General features: G+C 42.0%; 1 protein-coding gene across 13 annotated transcripts in view; it reads right to left on the reverse strand.

Annotated features, from left to right (window-relative positions):
• SPTAN1 (spectrin alpha, non-erythrocytic 1) overlaps positions 1-23,026 on the reverse strand; it is a 67,600-nt gene that overhangs the window by 31,692 nt on the left and 12,882 nt on the right. For 6 of the 13 annotated variants that reach the window (XM_088665067.1, XM_088665066.1, XM_088665069.1 and 3 more), the window contains exons 5-28: positions 21,284-21,430; positions 20,711-20,844; positions 18,950-19,094; positions 17,567-17,721; positions 16,858-16,993; positions 16,671-16,772; positions 16,349-16,486; positions 15,506-15,616; positions 13,581-13,658; positions 12,958-13,113; positions 12,302-12,506; positions 11,863-12,044; positions 11,469-11,712; positions 10,486-10,608; positions 9,756-9,973; positions 8,992-9,084; positions 8,038-8,172; positions 7,206-7,354; positions 5,916-5,975; positions 4,716-4,914; positions 2,965-3,069; positions 2,110-2,133; positions 1,600-1,635; positions 1,178-1,225 (exon numbers count right to left, since the gene is read on the reverse strand). In XM_088665067.1, coding sequence (XP_088521193.1) covers positions 1,178-1,225; positions 1,600-1,635; positions 2,110-2,133; positions 2,965-3,069; positions 4,716-4,914; positions 5,916-5,975; positions 7,206-7,354; positions 8,038-8,172; positions 8,992-9,084; positions 9,756-9,973; positions 10,486-10,608; positions 11,469-11,712; positions 11,863-12,044; positions 12,302-12,506; positions 12,958-13,113; positions 13,581-13,658; positions 15,506-15,616; positions 16,349-16,486; positions 16,671-16,772; positions 16,858-16,993; positions 17,567-17,721; positions 18,950-19,094; positions 20,711-20,844; positions 21,284-21,430 — 3,123 coding nt within the window. The remainder of the gene's footprint in view (positions 1-1,177; positions 1,226-1,599; positions 1,636-2,109; positions 2,134-2,964; positions 3,070-4,715; positions 4,915-5,915; positions 5,976-7,205; positions 7,355-8,037; positions 8,173-8,991; positions 9,085-9,755; positions 9,974-10,485; positions 10,609-11,468; positions 11,713-11,862; positions 12,045-12,301; positions 12,507-12,957; positions 13,114-13,580; positions 13,659-15,505; positions 15,617-16,348; positions 16,487-16,670; positions 16,773-16,857; positions 16,994-17,566; positions 17,722-18,949; positions 19,095-20,710; positions 20,845-21,283; positions 21,431-23,026) is intronic. The other 7 variants (XM_088665068.1, XM_088665070.1, XM_088665073.1 and 4 more) reach the window with 2 other exon arrangements.

Consider the following 23,026-nt stretch of genomic DNA (forward strand, 5'->3'; position numbering starts at 1 on the left):
GGAGAGGAGAGAACAAGAGGGAAAGAGAACGAAAGGGAAAGAGGCGAGAAGGAGAAAACAAGAGGGGGGGAGAATGAGAACGAGAAGAAAGAAGAGAAAAAGAAAGAACGAGAGGAGAGGAGAGAACAAAAGGGAAAGAGAACGAAAGGGAAAGAGGAGAGAAGGAGAAAACAAGAGGAGAAAGAGAAAGAGAAAGAGAAGGAGAAGTAGAGGAAAAGAGAGGAGAAGAAAAGAGAATGAAAAGAAAGAACAAGAGGAAGACAACGGAAGGAGAGGAGAGGAAGAGAACGAGAAGAAAGAACAAGAGGAATAGAGAGAACGAGAGGGAAAAGAGAAAGAGAATGAGAAGAAAAGAGAGAATGAGAGGAAAAGCGAGAAGGAGAGGAGAGGAGAAAATGAGAGGGGGGAGAACGAGAACAGGAAGAAAGAAGAAGAGAAAAAGAAAGAACGAGAGGAGAGAATAAGAGGGAAAGAGAACGAAAGGGAAAGAGGAGAGAATCAGAAAATGAGAGGGAAAAGAGAAAGAGAAGAGAAGGAGAGGAAAAGAAAGGAGAGGAAAAGAGAAGAAAGAACAAGAGGAAAAGAGACAACAAGAGAGGAGAGAAGGAAAGGAAAAGAGAGAACGAGAAGAAAGAACAAGAGGAAAAGAGAGAACAAGAGGGAAAAGAGAAAGAGAATGAGAAGAAAAGAGAGAATGAGAGGAAAAGAGAGGAGAGGAGAGGAGAAAAGGAGAGGAAAAGAGAGGAGAGAACAAGAGGGAAAGAGAACGAAAGGGAAAGAGGAGAGAATCAGAAAATGAGGAGGGAAAGACATAGAAAAGTAGAAGAGAACGAGGAAAAGAGAGAATGAGAAGAAAAGAGAGAAGGAGAGGAGAGGAGGAAGAGAGGAAGAGAAGAGGAAGAGAGAGAAGGAGAGGAAAAGGACAGAATGAGAGAGGAGGCGAGAATGAGGACAAGAGGAAAAGAGAACGAGAGGAGAGGAAAGAGGAAAAGAGAGAAGGAGAGAGCAAGAGGGAAAGAGAACGAAAGGGAAAGAGGACAGAATGAGAAAACGAGAGGGAAAAGAGAAAGAGAAGGAGAAGAGAACGAGAGAAAAAGGAGAGTATAAGAAGAAAAGAGAGAACAAAAGGAGAGGAGAGGAAAAGTGGAGGAGAACGAGAGAACAAAGCTTGTCTTACCTTGATGGAGTTGAAGGTCGCAACCGTGTGCAACATCAGCTTTGCGGACTGGATGCAAAAAAGGAGAATCAAAACCAATAGTTAATAATAATAATGACAATAACAACAACAACAACAACAGTGTACAAAAGTGTACAAAAGTGTCCCAATTGTTGGAGGTCAATAAGGCACTTTCTATCACATTCAGTTTTCTATTTCATTCAGTTTTTCTTATTTTCTTATTTTCTGCCTTTTAGTGTGCAGATTAAAAAAAATAGTAGCAGTAGTTAACAAGAAGAAGAACTTCCTATGCTTCAAAAAATCAAAATCCTCCTGGGTTTTTTTTTTAAGGGAAAAATTATTTGCTTTCAAGGGGGGGGGAATCAAAATTATACGGAAAACTATTTGACCGAGAGAGAGAGAGAAGGAGAGAGAGAGATTACCTTCCAAGGAGAAGCTGTCTTAGAATCCGTTTCATCCTGTTTGAAATAATTTATAATTTATAATAATTTATTATAATTATTTTGCTTTTTGGTGTTTAGATAAAAAATAACAATAACAATAAAATAAAAAATAATAGTAGCAGAAGTTAACAAGAACAACTTCCTAAGCTTCCAAAAATCAAAACCAAAACAAAATTATTATTATTAGTGGCTCAATACACGGACGAATAATGTGTCTGAATTCAAAGAGTGCTAGCTCAACTATAATAGTAACAGCAAATTATTACATAGTATTTTCAATATAATTATTGTCTTATTTTCAATATATTATGGATATATTTTAATGTATTGCTGTGTTGTTTTTAACACTCGATTGGGAGCTGCTTTCTTGGGGATTGGGATCGAAAGACTTTTGGGGGGATCAAGATCAAAAGACGTGGCTTTTTGGGGGATCAGGATTGAAGGATCTGTCCAATGTCTGGTGCCGCCAAACAAGGACTCGATACTCACCCGTGGCATCATGCCATAGACTTCCTGAAAGAGAGAAGGATAGGCTTAATTCATTTTCTTTAAGCAAGAAGATCTAATAACAATCATAAGTCACAATAATAATAATAATGGCAAAATGATAATAATAGTAATAATAATAATAGTAATAATAATACGATAACGATGATAATATTAACAACAATATGGGCAGTCACAACTACAATGGCATAACCACAATTGTGGTATTATTAACGGTGATGATAATAAGGATAATAATAATAATAATAGTAGTAGTAGTAATAATAATGGCATAACCATAATTGTTATATTGTTAACGGTAATGATAAGGACAATGATGATGATGATAATAATAATAAATGAATAATAATAATAACAATGAGCATAAAGTTAACAATAATAGTGATAATGATGATGATAATAATAATAATAAACAATAATAATGATAACAATAATGGTGGTAATAATAATAATAATAATAATAATAATAATAATAATAATAATAATAAATTTGTTTTGCTTGGATGGATTTGCTCCTTGCAAACGGTGGAAAGTGTGGGGAAAAATACAGCGGACGTTTGGGTTGTGAACCTGATCTGTGCGGGAGGCACGTTCGCAACCCGCCGTGTTCGCAACCTGCGTATGTGCAAATGCGGGTCGCGATTTGGTGCAGTGCGCATGTGCTATTGTGCTACTGCACACGCGCACTGAAACCCGGAAGTGACCCGTTCCGGGACTTCCGGGTTTGCCGTGGAGCGCAATCCGGAAAGACACAACCCAAAGCAGCCGTAACCCAAGGTACATCTGTAATTTCAATTTGTAACCAGGAGGGGGCAGCAAAGATCAAGAGGGACAGACCTGCTGTTGGACAGCCTGGACTTCTTCGGCCATCAGCCCTTCGGATTCCAAATCGCTGGCCACTTTGTTGATGTCCTTCAGGCGAGACTCGTTGGCTTTCAAGTCCTGCGTAGGGAGGGGGGTGGGGAAAGACAGGGGCGTGAGAACCGGATTCTGATTCGCCGGCTGGTCCGAAACCCTTCTGGGATGACACACCTCCTTGGACCGAATCCCACCCAGGCTGACCCAGCTACTGGACCGATTCCCCTTAGGGGAGTAGAAAGGGGGTGCGTTGGGGGTGGACTGCCCCGGGTGCCACCCTGGAGGGTAAAACTCGGCATGCCCCCCCCGGTGACTCCCAAGCCAAGCTTCGCTGCTTCGAGGGCAGGACGTCCATATGAGCTACCGCTCTCTCGCGCCGTCCATACGGGATGTCGGCCGCCGCGCTCAAGCAGCAGCCCATACAGCCGCCATGCGCAAGAGCGGCTGCCCATACGAACTGCGCATGTGCGGCACCCCGTACGAAGTGCACACGTGCAGGATGCCACACATACGCAATCTCTACGGGGTGCCACTCACACGGCAGCCTATATAGCCGCTGTGCACTAGCAGCAGCTCGTAAGGCCACTGTGTGAGAGTAGCAGCTGGTATGGCACAGTCCGTACGGGGTGGCAACCCGTACGGAGTGTGCATGCACGGGATACCACACATGCGGTCCATACAGGATGCCACACATGCACAGTCCGTAAAGGTACCATCTGGGCTTGCTACGCCGGTGATTCTCCTCCCCCTGGGTTGACCCACCTACTAGACCGCACCCCTTCCGGGACAATGCACCAGGCGGTCTGAAGTCTTTCTGGGATGAGCCACTGGCTAATTGGCATTTGACCCACCTGCCGGTCATAATCCCTCCCGGAACGACCCACCTAGTAGACTGAACCCCTTCCGGGACAAGCCACGGGCCAGTCAGATTCCTTTGCAGGATGAGCCACTGGCTGGTCCTAATCCCTTTTGGGGACCACCCACTGGTTAGTCTGAATCGGTCCCTGGGACGACCCACCTACTAGACCAGAGATTGGCAACCTCCGGCCCATGGGTCAGATTTGGCCCACAGAGGGCGTTTAACCGGGCGTTTAACCGCTCGGCAAGTCCCCATTTCCAGCACCACTCGGGGACTTGCCGAGTGGTGCCGTAAAGGGCACATGCGCACGCAGATACCAGAAACCGCACCTGTGCATGCCCAGAAGGCTCGGGGGCCGGTTAAACGGCCTCCATGGGCCGGATCCGGCCGCCGATGCCTGAGCTAGACCAAATCCCTCCCAGGACAACCTACTACATAGCTGCCAAGCACCCCGTTTTCATTGGGAAACCTCCGTTTTTTCGTACTGTTTCCCGACGGTCCCCCGTATCAGTTTGTCTCCCGCTTTTCTCCCTTATTCCACTCCTGTCGGTGCCGGCGCCAACCATTTCCGGTGCCCATGGATGGGCAAAGCAGGGGGAAAATTGGCTGGCGCTGGCAGTCGTGTCTACGCATGTCCGGAAGTGCGTAGACGCAACTTGTGGTGTCGGAGGCGGCCATTTTCGGTGCCCATAGATGGGCAAAGCGACACTGGAAGTTGCGTTTACGCAACTTCCGGTGTCACGCGGCTGCCGGTCCCAGATTGACCCACTAGCTCATTCGGACACGAGCCAGGAGCCAATGGGGACACGAGCCAGGAGCCAACGGGGAACCGCTTCCGATGGGAGGGGCTCTGTTCCTCTGCGGAGCTAACCTTTTGGAAGTCGTCGAACTTCTTCTGCAACACCTCCACCTGCTCCAGGTCGGTCCCCACTTCTTCGTTTGTGAGGGCCGACTCCTTCTCGTTGATCCACTGCTGCAATTCGCTGGCCTCCCGGAAGAGTGTGAATTTCTTGCAGCTTTTTTCCAGCATCCCCTTCCGCTTCTCTCCCATCTCCAGGAGGGAGCCGTACCTGGGGCACAGGGGAGGGGGAAGCCCCGGAAACAGGGGGGAGGGGGACCCCGTCAGATCTCACTCTCGGGGCCCGGGGCGGAGGCTTTCGACCTCATCGAGTGGACCAAGCAATAAGCGGCCACAAATTACTCTTCTTTATCGAATTTATTAAATCCAAAGGTCTAGTTCCAATTACGGGACCCAAAAGCCCCAATAAACTCTATGGGGAACCCGGCGAGGGCAGCGGCCCCCAGCATCCTTCCTGCGGCCCTGGAACCTTGGGAACCCTCTTTCCCTTTCCCTTTGGGGAGCGTGCCCTCAACTTACTCTCAAAAGAGGTGCCCCCCTGACAAGCGACGTCTCTCCTGTCTTCCCAAACCGCTGGCCTCTGACCTGCCCCCTGAACCCCAAAGAGGCACCCCCTTGAAAGCCTATGCCCTTCCTGTGCCCCCAAATCACTAGTCTCTGAGCTGCCCCTTGCCCCCAAAAGAGGTGCCCCCGTGACAAGCTACTTCCTTCCTGTACCCCCCAAACAAATCACTGGTCTCTGAGCTCCCCCCTGCCCCCCAAAGAGGCACCCCCTTGAGAATCAACGTCTTTCCTGTACGCCCAAACCGTTGGTTTCTGAGCTGCCACCCTGCCCCAAAGAGAGGCAACCCTGCCCCACAGGGGTCCGGGAAGAGGATGCCCCTAGCCTTAGCGGCCCTCTGGGCATGCAAGGGAGAGAAGGAAAGATGGGTGGAGGGCCAGGTTGCCCCTGCCCCCCCTCCGGCCATCCTCTCGAGGTGTCCCACGGCACCCGGGTCCAAAACCCCTGCTCTAGACCTTCGACCTGGGGTGTAGGTAGGAGGAGCCTGGGACAGGCTGGATCCCCCCCTGTCCCCGAGTGCATCGCCCCACAGCTTTGTGTGTCCCCCACCTCCAGACACGGGGGAGGGTCAAGCAATAATAATAATAATAATAATAATAATAATATAATAATTTATTATTTACACCCCTACCCAAAGGGGTGCTACTCACAGTTCTCCGACCAGTTTCATCCGTAGAGAGACGCTCCCCGCTTCCTTGGTTAGCAAAGCCCTGCACGGACAAAGGGACACAGCAGAGAGCATGCTGGGAATTAGTCTGGTTAACGGGAAATAAAGAGGGGCGCGCGGGGGAGGGGTTATGCGTGACACAGGCGGGGGGGAAGAAGGGCAGGAGGAAAAGTTAGGGGAGGGCTTCGAAATGGCAGTTTGTAAGGATGTATAAAGAAAACATACAAGAAATTTAAAATTACTTACTTATAATATAGTAAGATTAATTGGAAGACATTTTAAATGTTTTGTTTGTATAATTTTTGAAAATTACTTTTATCGGTAGAATAATAGGACAAAGGTTATGACAATTTGGTTAATTTGGATATTGTTAATGATAATGATAATGATAATAATAATAATAATAATATGGATAATAATAATAATAATAATAAATATTGTTACTTTTATTGGTAGAATTATAAAAAAGTTATGTCAATTTGAATATTATTAATAATAATATGGATAATAATACTAATACTAATATTAATATTAACAATAATAATTTGGATACTGTTAATGTGTATATTATTATTTGCCTGTGTTTTTAACTGTTTGTGTGTAGGTTTGCCTACTGTTTATTTTTTCTTCTTTTGATCATTTGTTCTATAAATGTACTATATTTAAACAATAAATAAATAATTAAAAAAGAAATATAAGAGCAGAAAATTATGATATAAAAGGAAACGTCTTGGCAGAGCTAGACTGAACCTGGTATTGGATAAATATAAATTTGTTAAGGGTGTATAAAGAGATGCAAAATTAATTATTAGACAAAATGTAGATGAATTGAAAGTCGTTTTTAATGTTTTGCTTGTATGATTTTTGAAAATTACTTTTATCGGTAGAATGATAAAGGACAAAGGTTACGTCAATTTGCATGCAGAGCAGATCCAGGAGTTAATCTGGGAAGTTGCGGTTCGCATGCCCGGGGGGGGGGCAAATTTGGGAATGACGCCTGCAAATCAGACAAAGTCGTGATTGGCGGGGTGGGGGAGCTGTTTCGGGCAGAGAATGCGTGAGACGGGTTAAGACGCGGGAAACTGCGGGGGAGGGGGCAAGTCAGGGAAGTTATAGAAAGGTGACAAAAATGGGGGTAGAAGTCGAGGAGAGGAAGGCAGTGTGGCCTGCGATGTCATCTACGTATAGCGGGAGGAGCCAGTCGTCTCGGCCCGTTGGAAGCCCCTCCCCCAATACCCGATTGGTTCCTGATCCCGGCCCGCCAGACCCTTACTGGTTGTCGATTTGCTCCTGTCGCACGGCGATGCCGCCCTGCTCGTCCGGCAGGTTCTCCCGCGACCCTGATTGAGCCGGGTCCAGCTTCTTGACGTAGGCGGCCGGGACGAAACCCTGACGGTCGTTCACTTCGACTTTCCACCAGTCCTGGGGTTTGGGGGTAGGGATGGAGAGGACGGAGGGCGGGAGAGGAGAGAGGGGAAGGAGGGATGGAGAGAGAGAGAAGGGAGGGGAAGGAGAGAGAGGGAGAGGAGAGAGAGGCGGGAGAAGAGAGGAGAGGAGAGGAAGTAGAGAGGGAGGGAGGGGAAGAGAGGAGGGAGGGAGGGGAGGAGAGAAAGGATGGAAGGAGAGGGAGGAGAGAGGGAGAGGAAGGAAGGAGGGAGAGGAGAAGAGAGAGGAGGGAGGAAGACGGAAGGAGGGAGAAAGTAGGCAGGGAGAGAGAGGGGGGAGGGAAGGAGGGATGGAGGGAGAGGAGAGGAGAGGAAGGCGGGAGGGAAGGGGAGAGGAGAGAGAGAGGAGGGAGGAAGAGTAGAGAGAGGAGGGAGTGCGGGGGAGGAGAGGAAGTTGGGTAGGGAGGGAGAAAAGGGAAGGAGGGAGGGAGGGAGAGGAGGGAGTTGGGAGGGAGAGAAGGGATGGAAGGAGGGAGAGGAGAGAGGGAGAGGAGAGGAGGCCAGCGCCCGGTTGATTATTGATTGAATTAATATACCATATCATTATATGCAAATGAAATTAACATATCAATTGAATTATGTATAAATTAAATATATAATTATATAGATGGATATAGAAGTAAAAGTTCAACTACTATGGGGTAAAATCACCGGCGTTACCTTGTTGGTGCTGTTGAGTAGGGTGAGGATGTCACCCTTTTTCATGGTCACCTCCCGGGGACTTTTCTCCTGGTAGTCGTAGAGGGCCAGCACCAGCTCTTTGCCCGTCTCATCGTCGGTGGGAGCTACTTGTTGCTGGGGGTGGAGAGAGATCCGGAGAGTAATAAGAAGAATTAATAATAAATCAAGAAAAAAAAACGAAGAATAAATCAAGGAAATAAGGAAATAAAAATAATAAATCAATAACCTGAAAGAAAAGAATAAAGGGAAATAAATCAATAAAGAATAAAAAATATTAAAATATTAAAAATCTATCAATAAAATAAGGGAAGAATAAAAGAAATCAATAAAAGGAAAAAATCAATAAAAGGAAAGAAAAAATAAATCAATGAAATAAGGGAAATAATCAATAAAAAAAGAGAAAAAAAATAATCAATGAAAGAAGAAAAGAATAACAGAAAAGAAATCATGAAAACGGAAAAAGAAATCCATAAGAAAAGAAAAGAAAAACCAAAGAAAATAAAAAAAAGAAATCGAGAAAAAAGAAAATAAATCAAGAACAAAAAAAAGAAAAAAAAGAAATGAAGAAAAGAACAAATAAATCAAGAAAAAAGGGGGGGAAAGAAATAAAAAAAATTAAATTAATCAGTAAAGAAATCCATAAAATAAGAAAAGAAAAAAAGAAATTAATAAGAGAAATAAAGAAATAAAGGAATTCATAAAAAGGAAAATACAAAAATCAAAAGAAAAAATAAATCAAAGAAATAAGAAAAAAACAGTAAAGAAATCAATAAAATAAGAAAAAAATAAATTCATAAAAAATAAATCAAATAAATCAATGAAAGGAAAGGAAAGGAAAATCAATCAAAGGAAAGATTAAGAAAAGGAAAGAATAAAACAAAACAATAATTAATTGGGATAATAAATAATAATAATAATAATACTGCTCCTTACCCGGCAGGCCTGGGCTTGCTCCCGCAGCGCTTGGATGGTGCTGCCGTAAGCAGTCAGATCTGACATCAGCGCTTCATGCTTTTTGAGGAGAGCCTGAAAAATGGGAAGAAGAAACAATGACAGAGGAAAGAAATCAAACTCCAATTACAACTCTACTCTTGCTTTTTTCTACAAATGGAAAACATGCCATGTTTGAGAACAAACCGCATTTGCAACAAGCCGGAACTGCACTATTGCTTTTTCTTTTTTCAAATGGAAAATCCGCAATTTTTGAAAATGAACCAGATTTGCAATTCCAATTGCAAGTGTACTATTGCTTTTTTTTTCTTTGTAAATTGAAAACATGCAATATTTGAGAAGGGGCCGGAATGATTCCAATTGCAACTCCACAATAGCTTTCTCTCTCTCTCTTGCAAACAGAAAATTTGGAATTTTTGAGAAGCAACTGCATTTGCAACAGGGCTAGAATAATTGCAACTGCAACTCTTTTTTATAAATGGAAAACATGCAATATTTGAGAAGGGGCCGGAATAACTGCAATTGCAACTCTACAATTGCTTATTTTTCTTTTTGCAAATGGAAAATTTGCAACAGTTGAGAAGCAACCACATTTGCAACGGGGCTGGAATAACTGCAATTGTAACTATTTTTTTGCAAATGGAAAACATGCCATTTTTGAAAACCAATTGCACTATTTTTTTTGCAAATGGGAATAATGTCATTTTTAATGTTAATGTTAATGTTAATGTTTTAATGGGACCCACCTCGGCAGAGTCTTCGTCCTTGCCGTAGTCGGTGCTTCCGACGATGGGCTCCTTTTCCCGCATCCAAGACTCCGCCTCATTGGCGTCTGCGAAATATTGCTGGGCTTGCAGAGAATCTTCCAGATCCTGGCGCCTCTGGGAAGCTTTCCCTTTCAGCGACTCCCACTTCTGGTGCAGGTCGACCAACTTGGCCTTGACGTCCTCGGAGGCAAAGTGTCCTGGAGAACAGGAACAGGAAGGGGTGGGGACAGGAAAGGAAGGGGAGGGGAGATGAAGGGGGTGGAGACAGGAAGCGGAAGGGACAGGAAGGGGCAGGGACAGGAAGTGAGGCATGGGAGGAAACAGGGAAAATGGGGAGGGGGAAGGAAGGGGAAACGGAGAAAATGCCGGAAGGTTCAGGATACGAAGGTTGAACCTGAACCTAGTTTCGAACCTGAACCCAACCCAAGCACAGGCCCATAACCTGATTTAGAACCTGAACCCAACCCTAGCACGGGCCCATAACCCTAACCTGATTTTGAACCCTAACCCAACCCTAGCCATTACCCCTACCGCTAACCCAACCCTAGCACTGACCCCTAACCCTAACCCAATTTTGAAGCCTAACCGAACCTGAGCACTGACCCCTAACCAGATTTTGAACCCAAAACTAATCCTAGCACTGACCCCTAACCCTAAACCGATTTTGAACCCTAACCCAACCCTAACCCTATTTCAAACCCGGACGCACCTTCCTCCACCATGGTGTTCCCCTTCTGAGTGACGGCTTTGATCCGGGGCTCGTGGCCAGCAATCTCGGCTTGCAAAGCCTGGTGCTTCTTCAGCAGGTTCTGGACGCCAATGAGGTCCTTGCCTGGAGGAGGGGGGAAGTGGACATCGTCACCCAATAATAATAATGATGATGATGTATATTCCTGCATATAAGACTACTTTTTAACCCAGTAAAATCTTCTCCAAAGTCGGGGATCATCTTATACGCCGGGTCGTATTTCTTATACGGCGAGTGTATTCCAAACTCTATATTTTAACTGGAAAAGTTGGGGGTCGTCTTATACGCTGGAATATACCGTAAATTGAAATAAAATAGAATAGAAATGTTAACAATAATAATAATAATGTATTATTGGCCAAGTACAATTTCCAACATACGTGGAATTTGTTTCGGCTACATTGCAATGTTAATAATCATAGTAAATAATAAATAATAATAAACAATAATTGTAAAAATTAATAATAATAAATAATAAAATTGTCAGTAAATAATAACTAAAAAGCTTGAGGGGTGGGTACTTACAAAGGTGGTTATTTAATTACGTATATTTGAACATTATCAGTAAATTCTCAGTAAATGATAAAAAATTGCAATACATATTAATATATCGATAAAAATAAATAATAAATATATCAATAAAAATAAATAATAAACAGTCAATTATAATAAAAAATAAAACATAAATTTCAATAATGAAAAATAAATATTAATAAGTAACAAATAACAAATAACCACAGTAAATAAAAAATCAATAATAAAATATTGATTTATTAAATATTAGTACCGGTAAGCAATAATAAATAATACTAAAATTCTCAGTAAACAACAACTACATGAATCCATGGATTCTGACAAGGTTGGCCATTTTAACGATGGCAAGGTGGGTTTGAAAATTCTCTATTTAAAAAAGAAAATTAATAGACAGGTGATTGACCAAGGACCTCGGTTGGTGGAGGCGGCGATGGGCTCCTTCTCGCGGATCCACGTCTCCTCATCTTCCACGTCTCGGAAGAGCTGCTGGAGGCGGAGCGAGTCGGCCAGCTTCTGCTTCCGGGCCGCCATGGGGTCGCGGAGGGCCTCGTAGCGCCCCCCCAGGGCCTCCTGCTTCTTCCGGATGTTTCCGGCATCAAAGTGCCCCGCCTCCTGGAACTGGCGGGCTTGGATGGCGATCCCGTCTATCCGGTCCTTTTAATTATCAGTAAATTAATAATGAAATAATCAATAATCAATAAATAGTAATAATGACAATCAATCAACAAAAAATTTAATTGATTATTACTATTGATTATTATTATTGATTATTATTATTATTGCTATCATTATTAAAAATGGCACCTGGTGGGCGGCCACATCTGCCTCTAGGAGGGCGTGTTTCTTCTGAAGGTTCTGGACGTTGGTGAGGTCCTTCCCATAATCGTCCGACGCCAGGTGACCTTCGACCTCGTACAGCCACAACTCGATATCCTCCACGTTGCGGTTGAACTGCTGCTGCTGATTGGCTTCGCGGAGCTTGACCCCTAAAGTGGGGGGGAGGGAGCAGAGATTTGAAAATAATAATAACAGCAACAACAACAACAATAATAATACTTTTGGCCCATGCACCCAACCTTTCACCTCTGTGACAGGGCACTATATAAATTCTAATTCTAATTTTAATTCTAATAATAATAATATAAACCTTTCACATATGTGGCAGGCCAGTATATCAACTCAAATTCTAACTAATAATCCTAATACTCCTAATAATAATAAACGCCCGCTTGCCGCGCCCGACCTTTCAGCTCCGTGGCTTCCAGAAGCTTCTTCCATAGGCTGAGGACCTCGCTCCGCCGGGCATCCACCTCGTCGGAGGCGTAATGCTGGACGTCTGTCAGCTTCTGGCCCGCCTTCTCGAGGGCGTCAATGCGGCTCTGATTGGCCGAGAGTTCCGCCTCAAAAGCTTGGTGCTTCTGGACTTTGCCCTGGAGGTTGGACGGATCCTGCGGGGAGAGGGGGTGGGATTTAATCTGATTTGTGTTTCCCTTCCCCCCCCATTTCCGCCCGGAAAAGAAGCGGCACCTCTGGCTACAGATTTTTTGGGGTGCGCAGGGACACCTGAGAACGAATTAAATTTGCATCCTGGGGTGGATTTTTTTGCTGTATATGAATTTAAATAAGTTTTTAAAAATATTTTAAATAAAATAAAATAAAATGCCAAACCCATCTCGAGGGAAGAAGATGGAATGGGGGTGCAAAAATTGAACAGTAAATGGGAAAGGATTTGGGGCCCCATGATAGGAAACGGGAAACGAGTCCGGGCCCCATGACAGGAAATGGGAAAGGTGTTCGGGCCCAACAGGAAACGGGAAAAGAAGTCGGGGCCCCGACAGGAAACAGGAAAGCAGTCTGGGCACCACAACAGGAAATGGGAAAGGGGTCCAGGCCCCGCACCTTGTAGGCCTCATCAGTGGCGGTCTTCATCTTCTCGTTGACCCAACTCTTCAGCTCATCCGAGTCGCGGAAGAACTGCTGGAGGTGGAAGGAGTCGGCCAGCTGGGCCCGCCGGCGCAGGGCCCTCTCGTGCAGGGCGTTGCGGCGGTTCAAGAGCTGCAGGGGGGCCGGGGAGAGGAAAATAATAAATATAATAGTAATAGTAATAATAATGAATCTTTATTGCAGTCAATAGACCCACAAAAAAGTTTGATGATGATTGCTGATGATAATAATAATTCATGATGAAGATGATAACAATAACAATAACATTTTTTTATTGCGGTCAATAGACCCACAAAACAGTTTCAAGATGATGATGAAGAAGAAGATATATCTTTATTGCGGTCAATAGACCCACAAAACAGTTTCAAGATGATAATAGTAATAATAGTAATAATACTGTATTATTAATAATAATTATTTTGCAGCAATAATACTACAGTATATGACATTAATAATAATTGATGCTGTACTAATTAATTACGCAGCAATAATAATTATTACTGTAATAATAAATATCACAGTACGCAAACAGCACTGGGGGGACGGGGCAGGACTCGAGAACCGGGCGCCAAACTTACCGCATCCCTCCGGCTCGAAACATCCTCCTTGGCGTAGTGATTGTTCTGCATCAGCTTGGTGGCAAATTCGTCCAGGGCCTGCAAATTGGAAGGACTCAAAATGTAAGAATAACAATAACAGTAACAGGAATAACGAAAAAATAATATTAATAGTAGTAATAATATTTACTTTCTGGCTGGGTATCCCGAGCCACTCAGGAAGGCTCCCAACAAGATATGAATAATAGTAGTAGTGATAATAATAGTACCGTAATAATGATGATGATAATGTTACTACTGCTACTACTACTAATCCTAATAATAATTCTAATAATATTTACTATTTATACCCATCTGATCTGGCTGGGTTTCCCCAGCTACTCCGGAAGGCTCCCAACATAATAATAATAATAATAATAATAATAATAATAATAATAATAATAATAATACAGTGGTACCTTCGACTTACAAATAACTTGACTTACGAATGTTTCGAGTTATGAATGGAGTTCCGGCCGCCATTTTGGATGCAGTTAAGATAGGATTTTTTCGAATTAAATCGATTTTTTCGATAGGATTTTTTTCCCATTGCCTTCGACTTACAAATTTTTCGACTTGCAAAGGTCCGTTTGGAACGGATTGAATTTGTAAGTCGAGGTACCACTGTAATAATAGAATCATAGAATCATAGAGTTGGAAGAGACCACAAGGGCCATCCAGTCCAACCCCCTGCAAAGCACGAAACACCATCAAAGCATTCTTGACATATGCCTGTCAAGCCTCTGCTTAAAGACCTCCAAAGAAGGAGACTCCACCACACTTCTTGGCAGCAAATTCCACTGTCGAACAGCTCTTACTGTCAGGAAGCTCTTCCTAATGTTGAGGTGGAATATTCTTTCTTGTAGCTTGAATCCATTGTTCCGTGTCCGCTTCTTTGGAGCAGCAGAAAAGAACCTTTCTCCCTGCTCTACATGAATCCTTTGATATATTTGAACATGGCTATCATATCACCCCTTAACCTTCTCTTCTCCAAGCTAAACATACCCAGCTCCCTAAACCGTTCCTCATAAGGCATCGTTTCCAGGCCTTGGGACCATTTTGGTTGCCCTCTTCTGGACACGTTCCAGCTTGTCAGTATCCTTCTTGAACTGTGGTGCCCAGAACTGGACACAGTACTCCAGGTGAGGTCTGACCAGAGCAGAATACAGTGGTCCTATTACTTCCCTTGATCTAGACACTATACTCCTATTGATGCAGCCCAGAACTGCATTGGCTTTTTGAGCTGCTGCATAACACTGTTGACTCATGTCAAGTTTGTGGTCTACCAGGACTCCTAGATCCTTTTCACATGTACTGGTGTCTCCCATCCTGTATTTGTGCCTTTCATTTTTTTTTGCCCAAGTGTAGTACTTTACATTTCTCCTTGTTAAAATTCATCTTGTTTGCTTTGGCCCAGTTCTCTAATCTATTAAGGTAATTTTGAAGTGCGATTCTGTCCTCTGGGGTATTAGCCACCCCTCCCAATTTGGTGTCATCTGCAAACTTGATCAGGATGCCCTCAAGCCCATCATCCAAGTCATTGATAAAGATGTTGAAGAAGACTGGGCCCAAGACAGAAACCTGTGGCACCCCACTAGTCACTTCTCTCCAGGAGGAGGAGGAGCCATTGAGCACCCTTGGGGTTCGGTCAGCCAGCCAATTACAAATCCACTGAATGGTAGCATTGTCCAGCCCGCATTTTACCAGATTCTTTACAAGAATATCATGGGGCACCTTGGCAAAGGCCTTGCTGAAATCAAGATAAGCTATATCCACAGCATTCCCTTCATCTACCAGGCTTAATAATAATGATGATGATGATAATCGAAATAACAACAACAACAACAACAATAATAATAATAATAATAATAATAATAATAATAAATGTCCCTCCCAAGAGGCCTTACGGTGATTTTCTCTTCCTGGGCACTCAGGGACTTCTCAAAGTCTTCATGCTTCTTGAGCAGGGCTTCCACGCTGTCGAGAGAATCGCCGAGGTCTTCGTTGAGCAGGAAGGCCTGGAAAAGAGAGGAAAAGCATTGTACAGAATATGATTAATAATCACTTTCACAGAATTATTCAATTAATAGTTAATAATTAATAATTAATCAAAATAATTATTTAATAATCTTAATTGTTCTATTTTTTTAAATTGCGACCCGCCATGAACAACATTTTTATTTCGTTTCCCAACTTTCCCTGAGGCAGCGTTTCCGCCACGCGTTTGGCGGATGACGAGAGGAAGACCCCTCCCCCCGGTTTTTCCCATTCGTTCTCTTTTTCCGCTCCCACCACACCCCACACCGGAAACTTTCCCCAACTTCCGACGTCCTCGGAAAGCTGGAGAGCCACTTTGCTTTCTGGACATCCTGCCGGAGGGCATTCTGCAGGGCGCCACCGCCGAGCCGGTCAAATGACCCCCACAAGCCAGGGGTCGCCGACCCCTGCTCCCGGAGGGGGGGACGCTCCTTCGGGGATGCCCCTAACCCTACCCTGCCCCTAACCTTAACCCTACGCTACCCCTAACACTACCCTGACCCTAACCCTAACTCCTACCCTAACCATTCCCAACCCTAATCCTAATCTTAACCCTACTCTACCCCTAACACTACCCAAACCCTACCCTACCCTATCCCCTACCCTAACCCAAACCCAAACCATACAATACCCTAAACCTAACCCTACCGTAACCGCCCGCTCCCAGAAGGTTCGGGGCACTGAGTGCGAGTGGCGGTGCGCCGGACGCTTACCTCCTGCTTGCTCATCCAGTTATCGACCTGCTCGGTGTCCCGGTAAAAGAGCTGTAGATCCATGCATTGCTCGTACTGCTGGCGCCGGAGCTCCCACAATTCCAAGAGGGCCGCCCGTTCGTCTGAGAGGAGGGTCAGCTGCAGGAGGGGGCAGGGAGAGGAAACGGTCAGGAGGTCACGGGGAATTAATAATAATAATAATAATAATAATAATAATAATAAATGGAATAATTATGGCAAATCTCATCTAGTTTAAATTTTTAGCATATATACAGGGAATTATCAAATAATTACCTAATAATTTCCAAATAACCGGCCTTACCTTCTCTCTCACTTCTCCAGAAGCGTAATGTCCAGCTGCGAGGAGTGCCTGGCCAGATTGGTCGGCCGACTTGAAGCTGTCTTCGTGGGCGTCAATTTCTCCCTGCAGGGAAAAACATGGATAAATGGATTAAATGTAATTTAAAAATGAATAAAAATGGATTTGCCGGTGCCAAAAATACATTTACCTTGTGTTCTTGATGCCGGTCAAGCAAAGCTTCCGCGCCGGCCACGTCGTTAGCGAGTTCATCAGCACTAATTAGAGCCTTCATTTCAGTTACCCAGCTGGTGAGATCGCGGAAATCCGCCAGGAATCGCTGCAGTCTTTTTGGAGGAAATTTGGGAGAAAATTGGTCAAATTTTGGGTGAAAGTGGTTTGTTGGGGGTTTTTTGTGTTTTTTTGCAAAATTACAACCTTATGGGGGGAATTTTGGCCGTTTTTTGGCAAAATCACAGCCTTTGGGGGGAAATTGGGTTGTTGATTTTTGGAAAATCACGGCCGTTTGGGGGAAAATTTGGGGGGAATAGGTCAAATTTTGGGCGAAATCACAGACTTTGGGGAAAAATTTTTGGCCAAAGTTTTTTGCAAAATCACAGCCATTCGGGAAAAATTGGGAGAATTTTTTTCGCAAAATCACAGACGTTTGGGGGGAAATGGGGGGGGGAATATTGCAAAATAATAATAATAATTACCACCTGGACATCATTTTTAGTAAGTTTTCTCTTAAATTGTAACAGGCGGTGAATTTTATGCATTTAAAGGGAAATTAATTTAAATTAAAAAAAAAAAAAGATTTATGCCAAGTCGGAAAACGAATTTTAAAAAAACGGGGAGGAGAGAAATGAGAAATAAAAAAGGATGGTGTGGAGATGGCCCAAACTGGGAAACGCCCTTACCGATAGGAGTCGTTCAGGTGGGCGTGTCTCTCGGCGGCACGGGTTCGAATCTGCTCCCAGTTGGCGATGAGCTCCTCCCGTTTCACGTGGATCTGGGAGGCGTTGGGCGGGTGCGACTGTTGCAGGCGGTCAGCCTCAGCACCCAGAGCCTTCACCTGGAGGCGGGGAGAGACGAGGGCGACTGAAGCAGATTCTCGCAAAATTTAAATTAATTTTAAAAATTAAATTTAAAATCAATAAATTAGTAAATTTTTATAATATATATAATTAAATTTATTTACTAAAATTAAATATATATATAATAAAATTGTATTATATAATAAAAATTTATCATATATATAAATTTTATTTTATATATTATTATAATATATATAATTAAATTAAATTAAAATTTAACTAAAATTTGATTTAATTCCATTTTCATTTAGTTTCATTGCTTTAATTCAATTCAATTCCATTTTCATTTCTTCCCTTCAATTTAAATTTAATTCCATTTTCATTTCATTGCTTCAATTCAACTCAATTTTCATTTCATTTCATTCCTTTCATCTAATTTCATTCTATTTTCATTGCATTTCATTTCTTCAATTCAACTCAATTTCATTTCATTGCTTTAATTCAGGGGTCAGCAAACTTTTTCAGCAGGGGGCGGGTCCACCGTCACTCAGAGCTTGTGGGGGGCCGGACTATATTTTGAAAAATAATGAATTCCTATGCCCCACAAATAACCCAGAGATGCATTTTAAATAAAAGGACACATTCTACTCATGTCAAAACACCAGGCAGGCCCCACAAATAACCCAGAGATGCATTGTAAATAAAAGAATACATTCTACTCGTGTAAAAACATGCTAATTCCCAGACCATCTGCGGGCCAGATTTAGAAGGCGATTGGCCCCCGGGCCTTAGTTTGGTGACCCTTGCCTTAATTCAACTCAATTTTCATTTCACTTCATTGCTTTAATTCAATTCAATTTTCATTTCATTTCATTGTTTTAATTCAATTCAATTTTCATTTCATTTCGTTGCTTTAATTCAACACCCTTTTTATTTCATTCCCTTCCATTTTTTTCAATCTCATTCAATCTTCATTTCATTCCGCTTCTTTGGACAAATTTCAAAAGTCCATTAAATTATATACCGTATTTTAAAACAATTCAAGATTGTAAGAAAATATTGCTCTTTTTTTCTTTTCTCAATATTAGTGTATGTTTGAATGTTTTATGATATTATCTTGGTTATAATTCTTACAAAATCAATAAAAAATTTATTATTTAAAAAAATAAAAGATCATAAATTATATACTGTATTTTAGTTATTAAAATAAAAATAATCAATAAAATAAGATTATTCCAGATTGGTCCAATCGGCCGCCCCACCCACCTTGTCCTCGAGGGCGGCAAGATCCCTCTCCAACCCCTCGTGTTTTCTTAGCAGAGCTTGGACGCTGGCCAGATCCCGGCCGAAATCATCGGAAGCCATCAGCTGCTCTTTCTCCTTGATCCAGCCGATGGTTTCGTCGACGTCTCTGCGGAAAAAGGAAATGGGGTAAAAATGAAACGGAACAGAATAAAAAATAAAATAAAGCAATATGAAACGGAATAGAATAGAATAAAATAAAATTGTGTAGGATAAAAATGAGTAAAATTTTAAAAAGGAAAATAATATGTAATAAAATAGAATAAAATGAATTGAAATAAAATAGAATATAAAGAGAATAACATAAAACAAATTTAAATAGAATAGAAAAAATAAAACAAATTGAAATAAGTATAAATAGAATAAAATAGAAATAAAATAGAGTAGAAATAGAATAAAATAAAATATATTGAAATTAGATAGAATATAAATAGAATAAAACAAAACTGAAATAAAATAGAATAGAAATTGAATAAAACAAAATACTGTATATTCCTGCATATAAGACTACTTTTTAAGCCAGGAAAATCTTCTCAAAAGTCGGGGGTTGTATTTCTTATACGGTGAGTATATCCCAAACTCTATATTTTAACTGGAAAAGTTGGGGGTCGTCTTATACACCGGAATATATGGTAAACTGAAATAAAATATAATAGAAATAGAATAAATTAAATAGAATATAAATAGAATAAAATAAATTGAAATAGAATAGAATAGAAATAGAATAAGATAAAATAAATTGAAATGAACTAGAATAGAATAAAATGGTGGAATGGTAATGGAATAAAGATAGAATAGTAGAAATCTCTATGTGGGACAAGAAGCTACAGTTAGAACTGGATATGGAACAACTGATTGGTTCAAAATTGGGAAAGGAGTACAACAAGGTTGTATATTGTCTCCCTGCTAATTTAACTTATATGCAGAATTCATCATGCGAAAGGCTGGACTGGATAAATCCCAAACCAGAATTAAGATTGCCGGAAGAAATATCAACAACCTCAGATATGCAGATGACACAACCTTTGCTGGCAGAAAGTGAGGAGGAATTAAAGAACCTTTGAATGAGGGTGAAAGAGGAGAGCGCAAAATATGGTCTGAAGCTCAACATCAAAAAAACCAAGATCATGGCCACTGGTCCCATCACCTCCTGGCAATTAGAAGGGGAAGAAATGGAGGCAGTGAGAGATTTGACTTTCTTGGGCTCCTTGATCACTGCAGATGGTGACAGCAGTCACGAAATGAAAAGACGTCTGCTTCTTGGGAGAAAAGCAATGACAAACCTAGACAGTTCTCGAAGCTACCAACATGCTCCAATACTTTGGCCACCTCATCAGAAGAGAAGACTCGCTGGAAAAGACCCTGATGTTGGGAAAGATGGAGGGCACAAGGAGAAGGGGACGACAGAGGACGAGATGGTTGGACAGTGTTCTCGAAGCCACCAACATGAGTCTGACCAAACTGCGGGAGGCAGTGGAAGACAGGAGGGCCTGGCGTGCTCTGGTCCATGGGGTCACAAAGAGTCGGACACGACTAAACGACTAAACAACAACAACAAAGAGTAGAATAGAAGAAAAAGGTGAAACGAAACGGAATAGAAGACCATAAATAAAACCCAGGAAATTGAAATAAAATCGAGTCAAAGAATAAAATGAAATGAAATAGAAAAAAGGAGGACAAATAAGATAAATGGAAATAAAATAAAATAGAGGGAAAGCCGGCCACCTGTTGAAGCGCTGCACTTCGGCCGCCCCAAAAAGTTTCCCCTGCCTCTGGAGAGCCAATCCCTTCAGACGCTGCCAGGAGGCGTTGACCTCTTCCTGCTTGGAGCGGATCACTTCCTCTTCCGGGTGCTGCTCCTGAAGAAAAGGGAAGTCAGGGCGACACAGCTTTTTATTTATTTATTATGATTTTTTAATTAAGATCTATTTTAATTCTATATTTATTGCTTGAAATTCCCGCATTGAAGGGGGTCAGACTAGAAATGTAAACTTTCCGGAAATGTTGAAGCTACGGGGAAATTTTGACTAAAGTGGATAATTGCAAAATCACAGCCTTTGGGGGGAAATTTTGGCAAAAGTTTTTGGCAAGATCACAAGCTTTTGGGGGGAAATTTTGGGCAAAATATTAGGCAAAATCACAGCCTTTTGGGGAAATTTTTGACAAAAGTAGTTTTTTGCAAAATCACAGCCCTTTGGGGGGAAATTGGGGGCAAAATATTAGGCAAAATCACAGCCTTTTGGGGAAAATTTGGGGAATTTTTCCGTTCCCCCCGGGCCTTCACATCTCTATTGTTACCTGGATCAGCTTCCCGGCAAACTGGTTCACTTCGTTCACCCTTTCCTCGTGCGCCGCGAGGTCCGTCTGGAATTCCTCGAATTTTTTCTGCAGGACTTCCACATGTTCCAAATCCTGGCCCAGCTCCTCCGAGGTGACGATGGCTTCCTGGTGTTGGGCGTAGGAGGGGGGAAAAACAGGGTCAAGGCCGAACTGACGCACAGGGGAGAACGCCGCAGAAAACGCCTTTTTTAAATTCAAAAATCGAAATTAAACTAAATTTAAATTGATTTTATTTGTATTTTTTTCCAAAAAATTCCATTTTATAACACACATAATAAACACAAAATACCAACACATACCAAAATAAACAATAATGAAATAAAGAATACATAATTTCACTCATACAGGTGAAACTTGGAAAATTAGAATATCGTCAAAAAGTAATAATAATAATTTATTATTTATACCCCGCCCATCTGGCTGGGTTTCCCCAGCCACTCTGGGCGGCTTCCAACAGAAATATTAGAATAAAGTGCATTTATTTCACTAACGCAACTTAAAAGGTGAAACCAATATATGAGATAACTGTGTGACATGCAAAGCAAGATATGGCAAGCCTTTATTTGTTGTCGTAATTATTTGTCGTTGGGCGGGTCAATTATAAATGGAATGAATGAAATATCCTAGCCATGTTTATTTTTATTGATTTTTGTGTGATTGTAACTATTTGTTTTCTTACTGTGGAATTTCCAAAAGAAAGCATTTGTCAAAATCATAAGGAAAATAAAAAAATAAGAAGTTGTTTTACAGCATCTTTGGCAATCATTGAAGAAGAAAAGGTATCGGTTCATGTTTAGGAAAAGTAACCGTGAATTATGGAATACAAGAAGAAGGTAGGAAGATTGGAAATATTTAGACGTGGTTGAAGGAAGTCGGGAAAAAATATCGTACGAGATATAAATGTTAAATGATGTCTAAAAAATTTATGCAAAAACTTTTAATAAATATTTCCGTGGTCGGGATTTGGGGGTGGTGGTGTGGCTTGTATTCGGGCCATTACGGTAGAATTACAGACACGGGAGGGCAATAAGTTAGTTAATAAGATTTGGGAACAGATTGTTATAGAAATATTGAGAATTGTGGGTAGAAGGGTGGATATATCTAAATTAATGCTTCTTATTAGCCTCGGTAGCACTGGGTTGAAAATAAAAGAGGAATGTAAATGGGTAAAATTGATGGCAATTGCAGCTGGACAGGTTATATAGCGAATTGAATATTATAATTTTAGAATACCTAATTGTGAAGATGCGTAAAATGAGAAAAAGCAGGATTGGTTTGAAAAGCTATTGAATTATTTGGGGAGCTTGGAACAATTGGGGGTAATTAAAATGTTTAAAGTTAGATAAACCTTGCGGAAGGTGGAGCTTAATATAGCTAGGTGTCAGAATTATGCCACTGGAGGGCGCTATTTTTGGGGGGTAAAAACATGTTTTTACCTGTGTTAGGTATGAAATGTGTACAATCTGATGTTACGCAAACAATTGGGTTTTGCCGTGGACTGTTGTGTCCAAATTTCTACACAATTGGTCAAGCGGTTTCGGAGAAAAGTGGAGCCCACAACTTCACCCTTTCTACATTTTTATATATATAGATGTACAGTGGTGCCTCGCAAGATGAATTTAATTTGTTTTGCGAGTCAATTCGTTTTGCAAAAATTCGTCTTGAGAATCACAGTTTCCCATAGGAATGCATTGAAATTTC

This window comes from Zootoca vivipara, chromosome Z2, assembly GCF_965207765.1.
Source record: "Zootoca vivipara chromosome Z2, rZooViv2.hap1.1, whole genome shotgun sequence".
NCBI lineage: Eukaryota > Metazoa > Chordata > Lepidosauria > Squamata > Lacertidae > Zootoca > Zootoca vivipara.